At 35.9% G+C, this 20558-nt stretch overlaps 1 protein-coding gene across 1 annotated transcript in view; it reads right to left on the bottom strand.

Annotated features, from left to right (window-relative positions):
• The window catches only part of DNER (delta/notch like EGF repeat containing), a 135090-nt gene that overhangs the window by 67541 nt on the left and 46991 nt on the right, over positions 1-20558 (bottom strand). Inside the window, exons 2-4 of the mRNA XM_075033252.1 lie at positions 15083-15379; positions 3810-3904; positions 1234-1400 (exon numbers count right to left, since the gene is read on the bottom strand). Coding sequence (XP_074889353.1) covers positions 1234-1400; positions 3810-3904; positions 15083-15379 — 559 coding nt within the window. The remainder of the gene's footprint in view (positions 1-1233; positions 1401-3809; positions 3905-15082; positions 15380-20558) is intronic.

The raw sequence follows: 20558 nt of genomic DNA, 5'->3' as shown, positions 1-20558 counted from the left end.
CACAGAGCAACTTAGGCCCTCTATTTGGGAGCTTATAGACCAAGCTATGCCTTTAGGTACTTTCATGAATGCATAAAAGTTACAAATTATCCTGTCTTCAGCAAGTTTTTACTTACATGCAAAAATTTATTCCTGAGGAAGATACATGAGGAGAGTTTTGACTGATAAATTAAATGCAAAACTAGATGAAAAGAAAAAAAAAAGCTAAAACTAAGTATTTTGGAAGAAAATTATTTGAAAAAAATAAATATCACTAAAAGAAACCACTGCTGATGGTAATTAAATGATTATACTAACAACCTTCAAGCAATATTATTTGCTAAGTGACCACTCAAAAAGGAAAGAACATGGCACCACTACTGCATTTGGGTTTTTTTTCTGTATTAGCTACACACTTAGAATTTGGCCCAATGTTTCTGCATCAGAATGCTTTTAATTTTACATTTATTAGCATGATAAGTTGCCGAATAACAACTTGTGGCAGCTTATACTTCATTATAAGATATACAGCATTTCAAGCAAATTACAATAAATGCTGTTATTATAATGACTTTGGTTTCATGTCATTGGTATAATAAACCATCTGCCCAGAAAGCTCAATTTAATTAAGTCTATTGTGTCTATGCATAAATACTGCATTAAATCAGTATTATTTCCCATACACTTAAAAATAACGTATCAGCCTATTTTCATTACATCCCTTCCACAAAAATGCTTAACATTTAATTGCCCAATGAAACATATATTATATTTCTAAGGTTTCATATTCAGAGACAAAACTAGAAGAGAAAAAGTAGTACAAGTAAACACTGTTAGAAGATCAGATTCACTATTATATTTTAAAATATTTTTTCAAGTTTACTGTATACAGGCTTAAGCTTCTTTACAAAGTATCCCATGATATAACATCTGACAAAGAAACACCTCAAACAATCAGAGTTATTTACTGTAGCATTTACCAAAAGCTTTACAGTTGATTAAAATATAACCTATAAAATACCTTGCATCATCTAAGGGTATCAGGCAAAACCCACCATCTAGATTTTAAACTGAATGGTGCCACCTGTGGAAGAATTTAGTGTACCTCTTGTCTGCTTTGAATGAACCAATGTCATATCTGGATCTTTCAGCAGCACTTAAATTAAGGGAATTACCTCTTTGTTTCTCTAAATGTTGGGTAAACCATCGGCTGTCACCTAGAGGTGATAAACAGAAAGTCAGCATGTTACTCACCAATAAAGTAGTTGTTTCCTAATGCAAGCATTTCTTCAGAAAGAACGAGTCCACCCAGTGCCTGGAGAAGAGTGACACTTCTGCCATCAATAAGTGAACACTGTTTAAATCCAGTGGCAGTGACCTTCCATAGCAGGATAAGAGAAGCAGTAGCATCTTGCCTTATTCTAAGAAAAGAAACAATAAGACTATTTACAGTGAGGGAAATTGGTGTTATTGGGAAGTAAACCACTGCAGAACAATAGCTTATCAACAAAGAAGGAAAACTTAAATGTAGCAAGTATGGAATCAGGAAAAGGCCTAAAGGTTTTTAGCATGTCCATAAAAATAAAAAATGCTTCAATAGTAAGATTTGCATAATAGTATATGTATTAGCAGATTTAATCATACAGAGTCTCAATTTCTAATACTTGAAGGACACCATCGTAGTGCCCAAGAAGAGTTTTATATAAAAAAGACGTAACATTAAAGCGTCCTTAGTCAGTCTTTGTATTTATGCCTTTTTGAATAGTACCTCCATTCTACATCTACAATGCCATCATTTTCTGCAGCTTAAGTATATCTGAAGAACATTCGATGTTCGTTCAATACAGGGAGACGCATCCTGGTAGAAATCCTCATTTGACATACTAGATCGAAGGTTCAGAAGAGTTTATTCTTGTAAATCAAATGAGTCATGTAATACTCCCAAGGTCACTGAGTCCATGGTGCCTTCCTGAATGTTGATAGATTGGATAAGTATCTACAACTGCCTATATACTGTCGGCTCCACTAGGGAGCACTGCATTTATGTCAGTGTTTCTTTCCTCTCAGTATACTTATTCCCCTACTCACCTCCATAAAGAAAAAATAAAAACCTGTCATGTTTCTGGCAAGTTCCTAAATATTTACATTAATTTCCTCTGACGGAATCCCAAATGAGTTTGAACAATCTCAAAGAATTCAAACACAACTGCATCCAACTGCTGAAAACTGATAATTCTCCCCTGCTGAAAACAGGCCTCCAAATACCCAGACATGAAGTTCTGTACTGAGCTTGTTTCAATCCTGCTAAAAACACAAGGCAGTTTCTCCCTTGTCACTTCTTATTTGAGTTCAAAACAAGAAATGCGAAGTTTTGTAATCATGTTTGACACAAGTTGAAAAAATGTTGCAACTAGACATCATGAGAAGCAAATTTTTGACAGCATTTTGGGTCCTCTTTAAGAACAACCCCCATCGCTACCCCCTACCATCTCAGTTTTGGAACAGGATAGCAACTAGTTTCACAGTTTAGGTCACACCTGATAATAAAAACAAAATAAAATTATTAAACTGAAATTATTTTCCTTGCATAGATAGCCATTGAACCAGAGATGTTGCTTGGGCCTTTAACACAGGAAATACAATGAAATAAAGATAGATACTGACCTGCGTTAATCTACCCAGACATAAAACACTACTAAAGATATACAGTGTAAAAAATGACCACAAATGACTCTGCAAGAGTGTACTCTGCAACCTCCTTTAAAATGGGGTCACTCCATCAAGGGTCTTAAATACAGCTGTAGAATCCACAAAGGCCAGCTTATTCCTGATGTCAAGAAAAGACATTTGTTTGCTTACAGATTCTAGCCAGCCAGAGCATCCACACTCACAGATCTCTTCCTGACTTAGGCTTAACGCTCATGAATGAGCATGATTCAAAGTCCCATGGGAAGAGTAAAACAGCTCCCACATTTAACAGTTACTGCTCCAAACTGTCTGCAGCTTGTCTGCTTGCATCAGTTTGTTTTTTCCTGTGAGCATGGCCTTTTTTAACTGAAAGCTAGGATTCTGAAAAGATAAGATGACAGTATGAGAAACGTAGGCTATTTGGGGAAAATCTAAGTCTAAAATTGCAGTAAAGCTGTGAGCCAGAGAACTACGTTGGCAGATTTTTATTTAAAATAAAATTTCCAATAAGAAAATGTCTCAATCCCAGCTGAAAGAATCAGATCTTTCCAGGAAGTCAGGTTCTGTTAATTAACAGTAACAAGGCAAGTATTTGATTGAAAAAGCATGAGTTTGAAAAGTGAATAAAACAGAATAAATTGAAATTTTTGAGAAATGTGGTTTGTAGGACATACACAAACATTTCACAGCTGATGATGACACCCAAAGCAATAATCCAGAAATAAAATACGAATGCACAAAATACCTGCATTTATATAGACAACGATAACACTTTCTACCAGCAAGTGCATCTTGAGATTAAAAGGGGGGAAAAGTGTTTACTGCATGAAGGAGACAGGAAATGTCGTACATTCGCTAAACTGACATCTTCAACACGTCTGCCCCAATTTCTAATGCATTCTGATAGCCCAGAGACAGTTTACATGCTTACATCTTCTAAAACATTAAATATGTGGGAAAAATTATATCAAGCAAAGAGATGTGGTGGCACTGCTAGATGCCTGAAGTCTGTCTGAAGTTCTTTCATATACTTTTAGCCATCTGACAAATCTGCCTATGTGAAAAACTGTTGTCTAAAATATCCACGCAAATTAAAATTTAAAAAAAAATTATATTTTGTCACAAATGACAAATATTCTTACTTTATTGATGTATTCTGTGGAACTTCAAAGGAGATAAGCCGGCCTCCAGCAGAGGTATTGGAACTGGCATTTCCACAAGCCACATCTGGGGTTATCTGAAAATAAAAATAGTTACATTCAACATTAAACCAGAAAATGTGACCAAAAAACATGAAAGAATTTTTAAAAAATAAGACTAATACTCCAGCAGTCATCTTTTAAAAATCAGCAGGATGGACCAAAACATTCAACAAAACATTGATGCTATCAACAGACGTCCTGAAAATTCACATAACCATCCTTTTAGGTTTTTGTTTTAATAAAAACTTCCTGCACATAAGTGTGAACTTCTAAAGGCATCTTCCTTTAAAAGTGACCATGTTTAGAAAAAGATGAATAGCCTTCTGGTCTTTTAAAATAATAAATAAAGCTCTAACATTTGCCACATCCAAGAAATATTGCAGCATTAATTTAGGTGATCTTGGAAGATTTATAATAGCACATACTGATAGTCTTCCTACTATATTGAAATATGTTTTTTTCCAAACACAGATTACTTGAAAAAAATACTCTCCCACTTGCCCATTACTATTCTTTCCAAGTAAAAGTTGCTTGGACAAACAGTGCTTTCAGATGGAAAAAAATTACGAGCACAGTTGAGAGTGAAAGGACGTATTTCCAAATCTGTGATGCCTACTAGGCATACAAATCATTTACTGTATTAACTAGATCAAGACACCATACAGGATGCCATACAACACAGAGGAATCACAGACAGACTCCTTAATTATTCATATCTTGTAAAGTAGTAATTTTATAAAGGCAGTTTGAAAACCATTAGCGTTTCCAATGGTACCTTTATTTCAAATAAGTAATATTTTATGTGGCATAATTGAGTCTTTCTGTTGCCTAAATTAACATCATCAGTATTTTTAATTAAGTAGTTTTCAGGTATCTTCATCAGCTTGCCTATGAAATATCACACTGTAAAAAAAAAAAAAATCAGTCAGCTTCATCTTCAAATTGCTAGGCAGATTCTGCAGTGTTATTTTTTCAGTCATCTAGAATACGTGTGCAACCTTTTTACGTCAACCTTATTGGCAAAGTGAAAATGCAACCTGTCACACTTCAGTGGATTAATCATCCATCAAGGAAAAAGCCAGAACCTAATTTGTAAATTTAAGTAAAATTAAAATTCATATATTAAATGTTACTATGAATCACCTATGAAAACATGAACAACGGAAGTCCAGAATATGATGCAAGTAATAATTTTAGGAGACTCAGAGTTGATTCTGACTCAGGCAAGACAAACACTCAGTATTCACATTTCCCAAAAATGTTTAGATTACTCAATTCATTGTTGAATTCTCTGGCACAGGTAATATGAATACATGTAGTTTATGAAAATAAAGCGAGCTGTAATTTTATTGTATTTGTTCAAATAAATTTTTTAAAAAGATAATATATCCATTACAATTTTTCAATCTTGGAAGTCAAAATTATGGAGCTAACATTCAAAGCACAATGAATCCAAAGTTAGTTTGGCTGACACTCTTCCTTTTATATTTGCCAACATTTAAACTTTCATTTTCTTTGAGAATCTATATGCCTACTGGAACAAGGAAAAAAGAAAAGAAATCAACTTCTCTAGTCTCACAGAGTCTTATACTACATCTAAAACTACAACCGCTTTTCAAATATTTATATAGTTTTACAATTTCATGCATTTATTACCTTGCAACACAAGGGGGAAAAATGTAATTTAAGCATTTCATTTACCTTAATATTCAATATTAGAGGTTTTTTAAATTAAAGGGTATTGATCTCTCTGAAACTAGAATAAAAAAACAACAAAAAACTTAAGAAGCAAGAGCTGAACAAAATGGCGGCATAACAAGAGCCAAGATTTAACCTTGTGAAAAAGGAAAAAACAAACCAAGACAACTTTGGTTTGCAAACACATCAGAATTAAGGACTACTCAGCATGAAAAGCACATGTAGGAAATATTTCAATGGTAATCAAAAGAGCAAAAGGCAAAATGCAGGATTTTGACTCTTCTATTAAGAGATCTGTAATGTTTGATGTCTTTATCTAGGAACTCCATTTGTAATTGGCCCTGACTTCATGCTCTAGGAATCTGATAAAATAATCATCTAAACCAGTAGTACACTAAAAAACAGGATTTTACAACAGCTGAAATTCGCTTGCTTTTTTTTTTTTTTTAATTGAAAAAACTGGTAGTTGGGTCAGACAAAAACCACAGGAAGAAGCGGCAGCTCTCATAAGGAACAAAAAATGGTTCCAGCAGTGTCCTATTTCAGACAAATACTATGGAGACAAAAATTGCAGCTTTGACACCTGAATTAGGAAACAAATTACACAGTTTTTCCACAGCCGTGGGAAATTTGTACAAAGATTTTTAAGTATGTCTCTCTCCTGTTTTAACAGGGCTCTCCGCAAAACTGAAAGAATGAAGAATGAGGGCAAAGCAGACCAATACGTTACAATAAGAATTGACACTCAGAAGATGAAAGCAATCTGTAAGCCTCACTTGCAAAAAAAAAAAAAAAAAAAAAGGCAGCTGCTAGAACTGGTAGGAGATATTTAAAGTAGAACTTACCAGAAAATATACTTAAATGATTTTCAGAGGGTAAAATAAAGAGCATTCCTATCCTAATTCCTCTTTAAAATTTAAAAAGTGAGATGGCTAAAGTAATAAATACAAACAGACCATCTAAAGTCATTTAAAGACAATCTTAAAAAAACATTACATATAACTGCAATGACATCAAACTCTTCCAAAATTCCTCTGAAGCATTTAATAGTACAGAACCTTTAAGCCAGCAAGGAAGGTCCTTGGGGAACAGACTTATAGATACAACACAAATGATGCAGCTATTTTAAAAATAGTTACCAAAGAAAACGAAACCTTCATGCACCTGCCAGAGCCGAAAGTACATTTAGGAGCTGCTTACAAAGATAAGCTCCTACATCAGCACAGACTATATTGAAGAGCAGCTCTTCAATAAATTACTTAGAGTTAAAACGCTTAAATATCGAATTGCTGATAGGAAATACAGAATACCTCTTTACATACATGTTCTGTAAGCTTGCATCTAAATCATGTTCTTGTTTTTTAAAAAAGACCATAATACATTAAAGCTACATTTCTCCTTTAAATGTTTTAACAGTGTTAATTTTCCAAGTCTTTACATGGGCAAAAGACCACCATTATCTGAGAAAGCAAGAGTGAAATCTCCAGAAGAGTACCTATTCCTATAATCTCTACCTGGACCTTAACAGGACAGCAGTGACTTGTCTGGAAGATTACCTTACCAGGCCATAGCCATAGTACAGATTAGATTGCAAAGGTAATCATGTGTGGTACCTAAGAAGAGAGCAACAGACTGTTCTTCTGTATTACCACTTTTCTGAAAAAAATAAATAGTGTGAATTGTACAGATACTCTCCTGCCTTACACACCAACCAGAATAATGAGATATACAATTAGTTCAGCAAGTGCTAAAATGCATACGTAAATCCCAAGGCAATATTTTCATGAGTGCCTTTATTACTTTGATAAATTAAGTGTACTAGCCTTTAATTCAACGAGGCTAAGAAATTAACATACAGACTCTAAGTCTGCATTTATGCCAGGATACATATACGCAGCCTCTTACTGCTGAGAGTAGTTCTCTGAAGATATTTGTTGTATATGAAATTTTACAGTATGTTTCTTGGAAAGCTGACCAGACATTTGTAATTCGACAAGGCCTTATCAACATGGGCAGACTAATCCTGAACAGTGCAAAATACAGCCATTCTGCTACCATGATATATGTTTGCATTTCTTTTGTATCTCAGCCTCCTGGGTTTAAAGAATTGCAGAAGGCTTTTACTTCTTGCAAAACATGCCACACTTTCCTCAAACCTAAAAGTGGTCTGTAAGTGGAATGACCAAATTCGCATTAGCCTTAGCAATTCCTCACTACCCTATTAATAAGATATTAATGAATATTTCTGAAAACTAGCAGATACTTCCAAACACTGGAAGAGGCTACCCAGGCATCTTATGGACCCTCCACCCTGAAGGTATTTAAGACTCAACTGAACACAGTTCTGAGCAACCCACTCTAGCTGACCTTGTTTGAGTAAGGGGGTTGGACTAGACAATCTCCAGAGGTCCCTTCCAACTTCACCTACACTGTGATTCTGTGAGTAAAAACCCACCCCATAGCCAGTTGCCTACTAAGTCTTTCCCATAAACTGCCATTAACTTCAGGGACATCACAGCTTTCACAAAACCCCACTCTTACATACGAGTGCTTCATTTTGAAAATATCCCCAAAGGTTACACAAACATGTATGTGCACATGTGTGCGCACACTCACGCGCACACAGATGCCTGTGGTTTTTTACCTGACACCTTCCTCAAAGATTCTCTTTGGTTAATCTCCTATTTCCATCTCAAAAAGCCTTCTCCTGTTTTTACCTCCTAATGGAGCAACGAAGAAATCTGCACGGTCCTGCAGCCAAAGCAAAGTGGGGCAAATTAGTCTGGAATTAAACAGAATACACAAACGCACCCATCATTTCCACACATCATTCTTGAACTAAATAAGAGATGAATACAAACTCATCTTACAGAAAAGATCAGTGCTTAAAAGAAAAAACTTTATGCTTAAAAATCTAAACATATTTGAAAAGACATTATGTTAATGGCAACTGTGAAAATGAGTTCTTTGAGAAAAACAAGGCTATGTTCTGGGGTGGTCTCCCATGAAAATTGACATGGTCATTAAGAAAGATAACCTTTCATTTCTTCAGTAGGACAGAAACTGTGACGATGAATGCATTATGAGGAATGCTTTTGCAAACACTAACTCTTTCTGATTTTCTTCCAAGGGATTCTATATTAACTTTCAAGTCAACAAAGAAAGTTTTATAACGTGCAGGTTTGCCTTTTCTGAACATATAACTACTTTTCCATCAGAATAAGGCCTGCAGGATTTCTTCTTTTCCAACCTTCAAGGGTGGCAAGAGGTATCTCTTATTTTCTAAGAAATATAACATGTTTGTCAGCCTTCCTTAAGCGAGGGAAAAATAGTATGTGAGAGAAATAAAACAGGTTAGATCCTGACTATAAGATCTTGAACAGCTGTCTGCAAAAAATCAAAAAGGGAAAAGAGAAGCAGGAAAATAAAAGGCACTATAGTAGAACCATCAGAGGGGGGATCAATTACTATCTTCTTGTAGTCAAGATGCCAAGCAATAAACCAGGATCATTTCTGGCACAGAAATCCCATTCAGACAGAACAAAATTATAAAAGAAAGAAAAGCAGTTCCTTTGCCCTGTAGCATGGAAAAACTACCGCTTCTGAAAATCTAGTGTCACACAGTTTAACCTCCACATGAGCGTATTTGTTTCTACCCCCCAGAGTTTCATATGGGACAATGCTTGAAAGAAAACCAGAACCAAAAGAAAATAAAGGCTTACTTATAACATATCTCACCAGTGGAAGAAAAAAGCAAAAGTGTTTAGAGTAGGAGTAGTGCCTCTCTGAAGAACACCAAGGGAAGACTGACAGACTGCATCCAAAAACAGTATCAAATGAAGAAGGCTTGCCAGTTATTGTAGCACTGAAACATGATGTAAGGAAGGCTGCATATCCACCCAGCAAATTCTATCACTGGCAGTTTGTCTGTCTTTGCCCATCTGAGCAAAAGCCACTTTGTAGTGTCAGTGATCACACTGCCAAGAGGATCCAGGGCATTCTGATGCATGGCAATCCTCTAGATAACACTATTAAAACTCTGTATTTCTGTCATGGCTTAACAAGTAGATGCTTCAGCAGGCACAGTAGGTTATCTTACACAATGACACTTTCTCAGATAGATTATCTGGGTAATCATATTAGCCAGATGCCTTTTTATCTCAAGCTGACCACCAAAATCAATGTCAACTTCATAAAATCTGACAAACAGTCTGTACTGGTTTTGGCTAGAATAGAGTTGATTTTCCTCACAGTAGCTTGCATGGTGCTATGTTTTGGATTCATGATGAAAACACTGTTGATAACACAGGGATGTTTTAGTTATTGCTGAACAGTGCTTACAGAGTCACAGCCTTTTCTGCTTCTTAGACTGCCCTGCCAGCAAGTAGGCTGGGGGTGCACAACAAGTTTGGGGGGACACAGCTGGGACACCTGACCCCAAGCGACATCCCATACCATATGATGTCATGCTCAGCAATAAAACTAGGGAGTGGGGGGTGGAAGCTGGCCAGGGCAGCTGGTGGTGAGCAATTGGCATTTTTTGCATCACTTGTTTTTCTTTGTTTTGTTTGGGGTTTTTTTCTTTGTTGTTTTCTTTTTCTCCCTTTTTTTAAACTGTCTCTATCTCCACCCATGAGTTTTCACACTTTTACTCTTCCAGTTCTCTCCCCTATCCCACTGGGTGGGGGAGTGAGCAAGTGGCTGTGTGGGGCTTAGCTGCCTGCCCTCTGGTTAAACCATGCTACGGTCATTCAATAAATGTTACTTCCTTGAACAAATAATGGTCATTTCTTATTCCAGAGTGTATGGAGCTGTTCTGAATAATAAAGGTAAATACTGTGGAAACAAGCTCACTGAGCAAAAATTCTACATAGTCAAATCTTTACATACAGTGTATGAGCTCAGGTCACTGAGAGTAAGCTAGGACGTAAACTTCAACTAAAGTCTATCAAGTCAGCCATAGGTATTTGTACACCAAAACACTAAAAGGCAGTAAACATATCACGCGGGGTTTTTTGCTCAGACTTTCAAAGACTTCAAGATGGGATGATTATTGAAGGAGTAGTTAAGAATCCAGACACTTTTTAAAGACAGCACTGGATAACCAAAAGTCCTGAGCCCACCCACCAATATAGATTCAGACAAGCAGAGCTTCGGTAGCTTGACATAATTGCATTCACTAGAATCTTCTATACGGTATTTCTGTCCTTAAAGGGGATACGAGAGTTTTGATTTTAGGAAAGCTAGTATTTATGACTATGCATTAAACATCTTTTAGGAATGGAACATACTAAACTAAGGTTTGTGTGAATTTCACATAAGTTTTGTTTGAGCATATTGAGCTTTTAGAGGCTTTTTTTGTGTGTTTTGAAAATAAATAAAAATCCAGAGATGGTTACACCAAGTTGTCTATGAGAATGGTGTTTGTACAGAAAGTTCCATACACAAATATTGTAGAGGAGAGATTTAGTGAAGTTACAGATTTATCCTAGGAGAAAGTTAAGATTATTCTAGCAAAATCTATGTTTCCTTCAGTTTCCTTATTTGTTTGTATGATATCTTTTTCTGAAAACAAAAGAAAAATAATAGAGGTTTCCAGAACAAATCTTATATACAGGTATAAGAGCTGTCCTAAGTCAAACCAGAAGTATACATATTCCAGTACTTTAGCTCCAACAGTAATCATAAGAAGGAATGCAAAGAAAATATGGTAAGAAAAGGGCAAGCGTATTTCCTCCAGCCGCCACCCATTTCCATGTTAAAGATTCTCCTAAGCCATCATTTCTAAGGATGGAGTTTCTATGTATTTAGCAACCTTAAATGGATCTCTCCTCCATGATTCTGTTTCAGCCTCCTTCTGCACCTGTAGCATGCTTTGGCAAAAAATGCACATTTAGCAACACATAAAGCAAAGATTCAAAGGTGTCTGTTTCAAGCAGAGTTATTCCTTAAGCATATTCCATTGCTGCAGAGCAGGAGCACTCTCTTTCAGGATTTTCCACCTGACCCAGACATACTCCTTTTAAAGGCTTATAATTTACTGACTACAAACACACATAAAACAAATGCTGTCCCCACTGCAAGGGGAATTACAAGTTTATTGTAGCCTCTAATAACTAGTTCCAAAAGCTTGAATCTGAGCAGTAGTATTGCAGTATAAATAAAAGGTTAGAAGACTAGGACTCACGTGCTTAGCATTCTAATTCCTGGCTGCGCACCTGGCAAATCACTTTACTGCTCTGTGCTTCAGTGTCTCCATCTGTAAAATGTGAATAATACTGCTGATTTCCTTTGAAAAAAATTTGAGAGCTATTAAGGAAAAGTAATATATAAGAGTATGGTACTGGTATTCTTACAGTTGATTTTGTACACAGATACCTTTGTTGGTTGTTAGCTGAGTAGGATTAAGGAGATGGTTTCTTTTTTTCTTCTATTATTGGCTAATATGTGTCTTTTCTACACTGTGACACAAAAGATCACTGAACTGGGCAAATGTGGATTGCTAGTGGTATCTTTCTTGCAAAATGGAACAAGTCAGTTGCCCAAAGTAGGGAAAAAAGCTCTCTTTCAACAGCTGAGCACAAGGATAAAGTCCTATTATACTAAAGAAACCAACAGACAAGATCTCAATGATCTGTGTTTGTAGCCCTTAATTTGCATATCAGGAAAAGATTAATTTCTTATAGCACGAGCTCTCTAAGAAATGAACCTGTACCCAAAGACATCTGTATGTTGTCTGCTGGTGCAGACATCACCCAGCAGGTTCAGTCAAGCAAGCACTACCAAGTATATCCCTAGTATCTAAGGAATACAGAAAAAATGTCCAACTGTAACCATACATCATGCCTCTCTTAGTTTACTTCTCTCAGGTGTTCACTTTTTGAGTTTCCAAAAATTCCTGAAAATGCTTCCATGGAAACTTCATCCTTGCAAGACAGTGAGAGTTTTCATTTGGAGAGGTCTGGCAAAATTTCTCACTGAGCAGACAGACCAAAGAGTATGAAGAACATTAGTTCACTTGCAGTATCAGTATAGAATAATGTGAGAAACAGGCTGACTTGGAAGATTAAAATAAAAAAAAAAGCACATAATAATAGCAGCCTTTTTTGCCTCTGAATCTCAAGGAAGATCAAAACAGTAGATTTTTGCAATACAAAACCTACAGTTACTTTATTTTTTTCCTTTTAGGAGGGCAAGAAAGGATCAAGCTTTGCAAAGCTTTTAAAGCTATGAGGAAAAGCAGTATTTTCCTGCTTAACACTTTATTCTTGAAGCCTCCACCAAAGAGGCTTTGGAACACTGACCTTCAGGCAAATCAACTCTCTTTAGTTTAATATAGATCAGAGACAATGTCTTGAATCAGCAACTGAAATATCTTTCTTTCGGATAAGCATCTCTTTCACTATGAATTCCAAAGAACAGAAGGTCATTATGCTACACTAGAAAGAGTGTGAAAAAAACAAGATCCATCACAATATATTAAAAACATACCAACACAAGTAATTTCATAATAAGGTAACAAGTAATTTCCATGTTAGTGTTAATAACGCAGTCGCAATTGATGACCTATATGTATTTCTCGGGTAACAGAAGACATGCAGAAAGGTGAATTTCAGCCATTAAAATACCCACTTGTGAATGATTTGTTTGGCTGAAATGTTTAGTGAATCTACCTAAAATGCAAACCAGGCAGAAATGTTACTTATACAATACCAGACCACAGATTGAAGAAGACACATGAGAGAAATCTGGTACAGAGAAGGGCATGCCCTTAATTGATCAGGACATATGGAGCACCCATGCAGAGATGACACTGCATTTAAACTAAGTAATAAAAGCAGATCATTGTTTGTTTCTGCTTCAGTGCTCTCTTCAAACTCCATAGTTGGCGCCTGACATATGTTCTACTGTAAAATAACAGATATGGGAGATGGAATTCCAAGAAATAAAGCTCTTTTCTCCAGACATTGTCCACCAGAACTCCAACTAAAATGAGATACAGCCCTATAACTACTGGTACCTCAGATATAATCTGAGTCATAACACATCAAACATATATTTTATATAGGTTGATTTTACTTTGAAAAAATTGATTTAAATAAATGTTAGAGTTAAATCATGAACAAATTTTGGGGGCTAGCAAACAATGATGAAAAATATACTTTTGCCAGCATTAAACTCATGCCTGTTCATTTTCTCACTACGTAGTATGTAAAAACACCTCAGAAGAATCACGCTCCTTGAAACACTTCAAAAACAGATACAGGTGACGTTTTACCTATTTATTCCTGAATAAATTCGAATGAAATTACTTTACAATGAATTTTTCATTAAGAAAGAGATGTCACAAAGATTTTAATTCTTTGCCTACTGAAATGATAATATTTCTCCACCAACAAGCTTCATTACCCCTAGGTGCTTCGATCCAAACAAAAACAAAAAAAAGACACTACCATTACCCTCAAAACAGATGCTCACTTCTATGGCAGACTGTTCTTTGGGATGCATTTTGCACATACATAGTATTATTATAGGTAGGTGATCTCTGGAACAGGTTGGAGACTTCCAGTACCAACTGCTGTAGGAATAGCATATACAGAAGTAGTGGTCTCACACCTCCAAGTAAGAGAACAACAGTGAAGAGAACTATAAATCATCCTTGCAGTGATGGACTTCAAAGAAGAAGGGAGGAGGATGGTCATGTGATAGAATGAACTTAATACATGAAAAAGTTATCAAGAGAGAAATAATCAATTCTTCTTTGTTTGTGAGCAAACATACTTTCTATCTATACTTGGTTTTCACATGTAAAGATTAATATTTAATGGTAACTGGGTTAATTTTGATACTTTATTTTTTTGCAGATACCAGAGTCAATGCAAGACATCTAAGAATTACTAATAACACAGTGTACAAAACAGTAGAAAGTAAAGATCACATTTCTTAAGGATCATGTGTTGTGTGCTTTACAGTTGTAGTTTTGCCAGATATTGTTAAGTTTGTCATTTTACTGAGATACAACAAATGTTTAAAAGTTTCCTCCACCATCACTGCATCTCTGGAGTTGTGCACTGTGTAATATATTGACTACCACTTTTAATCCTCAAATAGCTGTGTTTTCTTAACACTGCAGGGACACGTATTTTTCAAAACAACATGTGATTATAACCGCAAATAGTAAAAAAATATATTAAAGGTATTGCTTTAACCTTTACTTTTCCTAAATTTATTTGATGGTTGGAGGTATGGTGTCATACAAATGACTGGAAGAAATTATATTATCCCATTTCAAAGAAATATCCAATACAACATGTTGGCCAACTTAAGCCCATTACTTTTAACAAGTATCAAATTTTTTTGCATTTAATTTTACTAGCATATTAACCAAAGGCAGAGATCATATCTTCAGTCCTCTCCCGTAGACATCCATGAAATCATGCACAAATGAGAACCCAACAATGATAACACTTAAAAGTTCCTCTCTGTGCATTTTCATTTAGGCAGAATATTCTCACCTCTGTTTCATCCCATTTCAGATCTACAACTTTCTGTCCCGCTTTCGGCTGCCATGTAGGTAACGTAACGGTTGCTCTTGAACGAGGAAGAACAATGTCGGGTTCCAAGGTGGATGAGACCGGTCTGCTCTGTCTTGGTGACGTCGACTCTGTGCGTTCAGAGACTGGAAGGCTGTGAAATGAGTGTTCACAGTTTGTTCCCTCATAGCCTTCACTACAGAGACAGAGGTAGCCATCACTGCTAGTGCTGCAGTTACCATGGTGACAGGGGTTGCTGGCACAAGGATCTGAAACAAACTGGGAAAAACATATCGTATAGGTCAATTACTGCATATAAAGGATTTATTTTTGAGCTTTACAAAGACCATAAAACAGGATTCTTTTGCCCTCCTGTACTTATCTTCTAAACATATTTATGAACCAAGCTCATCTTTGATGTATCGTCAAGGAAGTAAATTCAAAGGATTAAAGAAGAATATAGATTAATCTATGTTAACCACTTTTCTCAGACCATTTCATGCTAATTCACTGTTGACGCATTCAAGCAAAGTGATAAACATGAAGTAGGAACATGGCCACTGTTCATAATCAGGAATTTTCAAAAACAGTCTTAAAAGAGTAACCTATCCAGGGAAAACAACATCTAGAAATTGAATGTAGTAACAGGAATAGGAATGGGGCACAGAACTCATACAGATCACCAGGTCATGAAGCAGCTCTGTGTTGTCAGAGTTAACCAGATCACACAATCCTATTCATGGACACAACTTCCATTTTAAAACACCTGGGCCTTTTACCCACACTTCGTTTAGTGGACAGCAGTTTCAGAATCAGATTCATTTTGGTGCTGAAAACTTTCTAACAGGACTTAGAAAGCTGTGGCAAAAAACATGCTTATTTTCAAAACAGCATCTGTAATAGTATAGGACAAGACTGAGCTCAGTAATGTAGGAAAAATCCTGTCCTAGGCTTGCCTAGCTAATGTCTAGCTTAAATTTATCGACAGCTAGTTTGTACTCAGCTTCTTATGTCATCACCCACTTTCCCTCTTCTATGCTGATGTTTACATCCATAATGTATTGACAGAATACATCTACAAACTCTTCTTAAGTTTCATCTCATAGACTAAATAAGCCATACTTGCCCAGTCTTCTTGTGGAGGACAAGCCCTCCATTCATTTTTGCACCCTAGACTCCAAAGCTTAGCACTGCCTTTTGCAAATGCATCAATACTTTTTTTTGTCCTGGAAATAGCTTCCTTGATATTACTTAAGAAACGTTTGCCTTAGAGCTAAATCACACTGCTGAATCACTGCCATCATTTGACCAACTAAGCCAGCCAGGCAGTTCCCTCAATATGTCTTGACATCAAAGTCATAACCCATCACTGGAAACTGACATTTTCTCAGTCTTTAAATGCAAATTTCACCAAAGTGCTCCAGTCCGAAAGGTTACCCAGTTCTTCCCTGTACAACATTCCAGTCCTTCCCTGAATAAGCAATGCTTCGTATTATATTGCTCAATAAAGCACCAGTTATTTATTATTAAACATTTGTTTCAATTATCAAAAGAATTACATAACATTTATATATCATTAATGTCATAAAAACAAGTATTGGGTGTACACTAGGAATTTTACCTTTCCATCAGTTCAAAGGCCTGATGTCAGGGACACCAAATCCTAGTACTACACTTTCTTATATAAAACAGTACTATTATTGACCTCAGCTAGAATTCTTTTTTTGGCTGGAATTATTCTATACCCTAGCCTCTGTAACATTTTTGGACAGAAAACAGAGGAAACATTATTATGAAAGTTAACTTTGGAGACAGTTAATGATGAATGTCAGATTTTGTACTGACCGTTCCAGAAGAGTTAGAAGGCCATGGAAGACAGTCCAAAAATATAAGGTCTACTCATTTATCTTGTGGTTTGGTTATAGCTCTGAATGTTAGTTACTTTGCATGGGGACCCATCTCATACATATCGGGTGACACATTAGACATCATGGTCAAGCTCTGACTTTTCTTCATTTTCAAAAATCAACTATATAGTGACTTTATATAAACTTAATATATCAAGTGTCGAGGAAGTATGGATTTTAATGATTAGATGGACTTATCTCCTTAAAGTCTTTCTCTTGCAAATCAACAGAATATGTAAGTTCTCAAAGAACAATTTCTAGATTGCTTCTCCACAAAATAATATTTAAGTGACAGAAAAGAAAAATTTCTAGGAAGGAACAAAACCTAGTTCTGTTCTATGGTTTGTCAATTACATTTTAAGCTTGCTCCCACTGCCAAGCAGCAGAGATTTTCACAGAAATTTCCTTTTCCTTTAAGAGTGTTGAAGATAAAAAGTTTTGACGTGTGAACAAAGCCCAGGTCAAAAATTGGTTGCAACAGTTTTTTCATGTTCTAGTTGCTTGGACTAGATATGAGTTTCAAAGACATGCAGCTATCCTATTGTTGGGTAAGCTCTTTACTCATTCTTTCACAATTAATCCAAATTCACATTAACCCATTTTTATTTTTTTTTTTAAAATCAGCATTTCTTCTATTCTGAGGAATTTAATTGTTCTCGTCACACCTAAAATGTTAAGGTTATTACTTGCAAAGCTAGTAACAAGAAAAAAAAAATTTTTTCAAACAATCACAAAGGGCACTTGATCCCCTCAGTGAATATATCCATTCACTTTACAAGCAAAATAATAAAAAGTGCTCTGTGATACATGTTATCTGCTGTAAACTGTTTTGAGCTTGTTTGACTGGAAACAGATGTGCTTAATGACAAGCACAGCTTACTGCTGCCCATGCCACACACTGAAGAACGCCTTGTGCCTTATGAATCACCACTAACCTTCCAAACACAGTGGAAATGAAAATCATTAAGACTGTTTGGTTTAGATGAAGAATAAAAAAAAGGGTGTAGATGTAGAACTTCAGCCATGCACTTTCTCAGAATTGAGTTTTATGAAGTACTTCACAGGGTTTTAACTTACCACTCCCTTTTCTCAGCTACTATTAATTTTAAAGCTCATTTTTCTTTCAGTAATCCTATCAAAAACAAATCAATGCCCTTTGTGCACATAAGTTTTCTGTTGAACTAAAGAAAGTTCATTTTAATTAGCTGTTAAAAAGAGACAAGGAAATAAAACGTATTAATTTTTGTTGGTTGTGATGTTCCTGTGGTTCCTCTAGTCCTCTCTAACGCGACACCAAAGGTTAGTAGGGGCTTTGAGAAACATCTTGACACAGTGAACAGCATGGCTACATCAGAATTAAAAGGTAGCAAAACTTCAAGGCTTAACCTTCAACAAACTTTTGAAGCTCACAGAGAAAAGTAAACATCCTTGGTCTCATAACTGAGAGCTGAATATAAGTATACTGTGAGTACACAATTAAGAGAGTCCTTTTTTAGCCATTCCTTGTGAAGTACACAGTATTTTAAAACACTGTTGCACAGAGAAAAGGAGGAAGCAAGTAGTATGTATCCATATAGCCCATGATTAAATAAGAACACCTTATAATTGCTACTAAAAAATTCCAGATTTTTTTTAGGTGTAGAATTTCAATAATCTTGATTAAGAAAGTATATTTAGTATCTAGGTCTCTTGTTTTCATCACTATTTCTCCATGTAACACTCTGTCTGTTTTCATAATACATTCATGGACTAAATAGGCAGAGTCAGCAGTTGCGGCTGACAAAGCTGAGCTAAAAATCATATAATGTATTTGCATGCAATTACTATTCCATATGCCTGGACAGTTGTAATCTTTGGAGTATTTTTCCAACAGAATCCTTAGATGCATACCAAGGTGCCCTTCATATTGCAGTTAAATTTCCAAAGGCAGACTGAATATGGTATAAACACTAGGCTTGTTTAAGAATCACACTCACAAACACAGATTGCTTGCCAGCCAGTCCAATTGTTTCCTAAGGTTTCCATTTAAGATAAAACACTGCAGGGTGTAAATCTGCAAGATCTTTCTGCCAGTACTCCTTGTGGTGACACCAATTTGTCATTTAATGCTCACTCAGCATCTCTTCAGAGTGGTTCTACTTGTTCTACCTGGAGACAGTCCAGTTAGATCCCCCAGAGAGCTTCAAGAAATAGAATGGTAAGCCTAAAAAGAAGGCTACAGATGAGCTCCTACACACTATGCAAAACCTGTCTTCCACCTGCAACTCTCCTCTTAGATGTGTTAGGACAAAACTAACTTTTGGCTCAGTTTTTATCACTGTTGCCTACAATCACAGACAACATTATACCAGCTTGCAACTTCAGTAAAACACAGAAAAAATAGAGTAAACCCAGTCCTCATATTAGGAATTCAGCAAATTGTTTAAATCCATTCTATATAGTGAATGTCAACCTGTTAACAAAGCCAAGCTGCCACAACAATGTCAAAGGCTGATATTTTACATACGTGTCCAGTAGCACAAACTCCAAAACAGTCTTCAGATATTAAAAGCCGACATAGCCCAAAAGTTTCCAACTCTTCAATGTCTCCCTGAGATAATTTTTCCAGTTACAAGATAAAATGTTGTGGTTTTCAAATATGTAAGGTGACTTTAGCTGGTTGGGATTTAGACAGCTAGTTTCTTCGTGTGTTCTGGTAAAAACAGATCTCAGGAGAAATTTAAATGAGTAAAACTGGCTTTGCACCTACATTGCTGAAGAAATTCCCCAATACAAAAGCAGGCAACTGGTCTCCAGGAAGAGATCATGGGAAGATCCATGGCATATCACCAGCAGAGAAAAGGGGTCAGACATGCCAATTTCAAGCTATGCACAGTACATTAAAAATTATCAACTTCTGAATACTTTAGAAAGAAAATAAATGAAACCTACTGTCTAAGCTATTATCAGTTTGGTTTTAATACAGTAAGAAAAAAAAAATTCTTTTTCTTACAAGCACACCTGAAATATCATACTATCTTTGCATATGCATCAATTTATGAAAAGAGAGATAGAAACAGATTTAGATCTTATACACAGCAATAGCAATAAAGATTATCTAGAAATGTAATCTCTTTGAAAGAATGGTTTAATTATGTTCAAACTATTATTTAAACTCAGCCTCATTCAATCCTTCACATAGTGAAGTTTTAAATCCCATTCTACCACACATTAAATATTAATGCCAAATAGGAAATGAAAGACAAGAAAACAGGATGAATCGAAATAGAAAAAAAACCCAGATGTTCCAAAAAGTGTCCACAGAAAAAGCACTGAGATCAGTATATCAAGCAAATACATTTTCTTCTATTTTGAGGAAAGACTGTCTTGTGACTCAGTGGGACTCAAGCAACATATGTGGGTTCAATTTCTGGCTCTCCCAGAGACATCCTGTGTGACCTGAGAACAGTGAGACTCTATCTCTACCTCTTTCCTAACTGTAAAATGGAGATGACACTTTCTTTTTCACACTGCCTGTGTTGTCTAGTTAGAAAGCAATTTTTTTCAGGATG

This window comes from Buteo buteo, chromosome 7 (genome assembly GCF_964188355.1).
Source record: "Buteo buteo chromosome 7, bButBut1.hap1.1, whole genome shotgun sequence".
Classification (NCBI taxonomy): Eukaryota; Metazoa; Chordata; class Aves; order Accipitriformes; family Accipitridae; genus Buteo; species Buteo buteo.
This window is presented reverse-complemented; position numbering and strand designations above follow the sequence as displayed.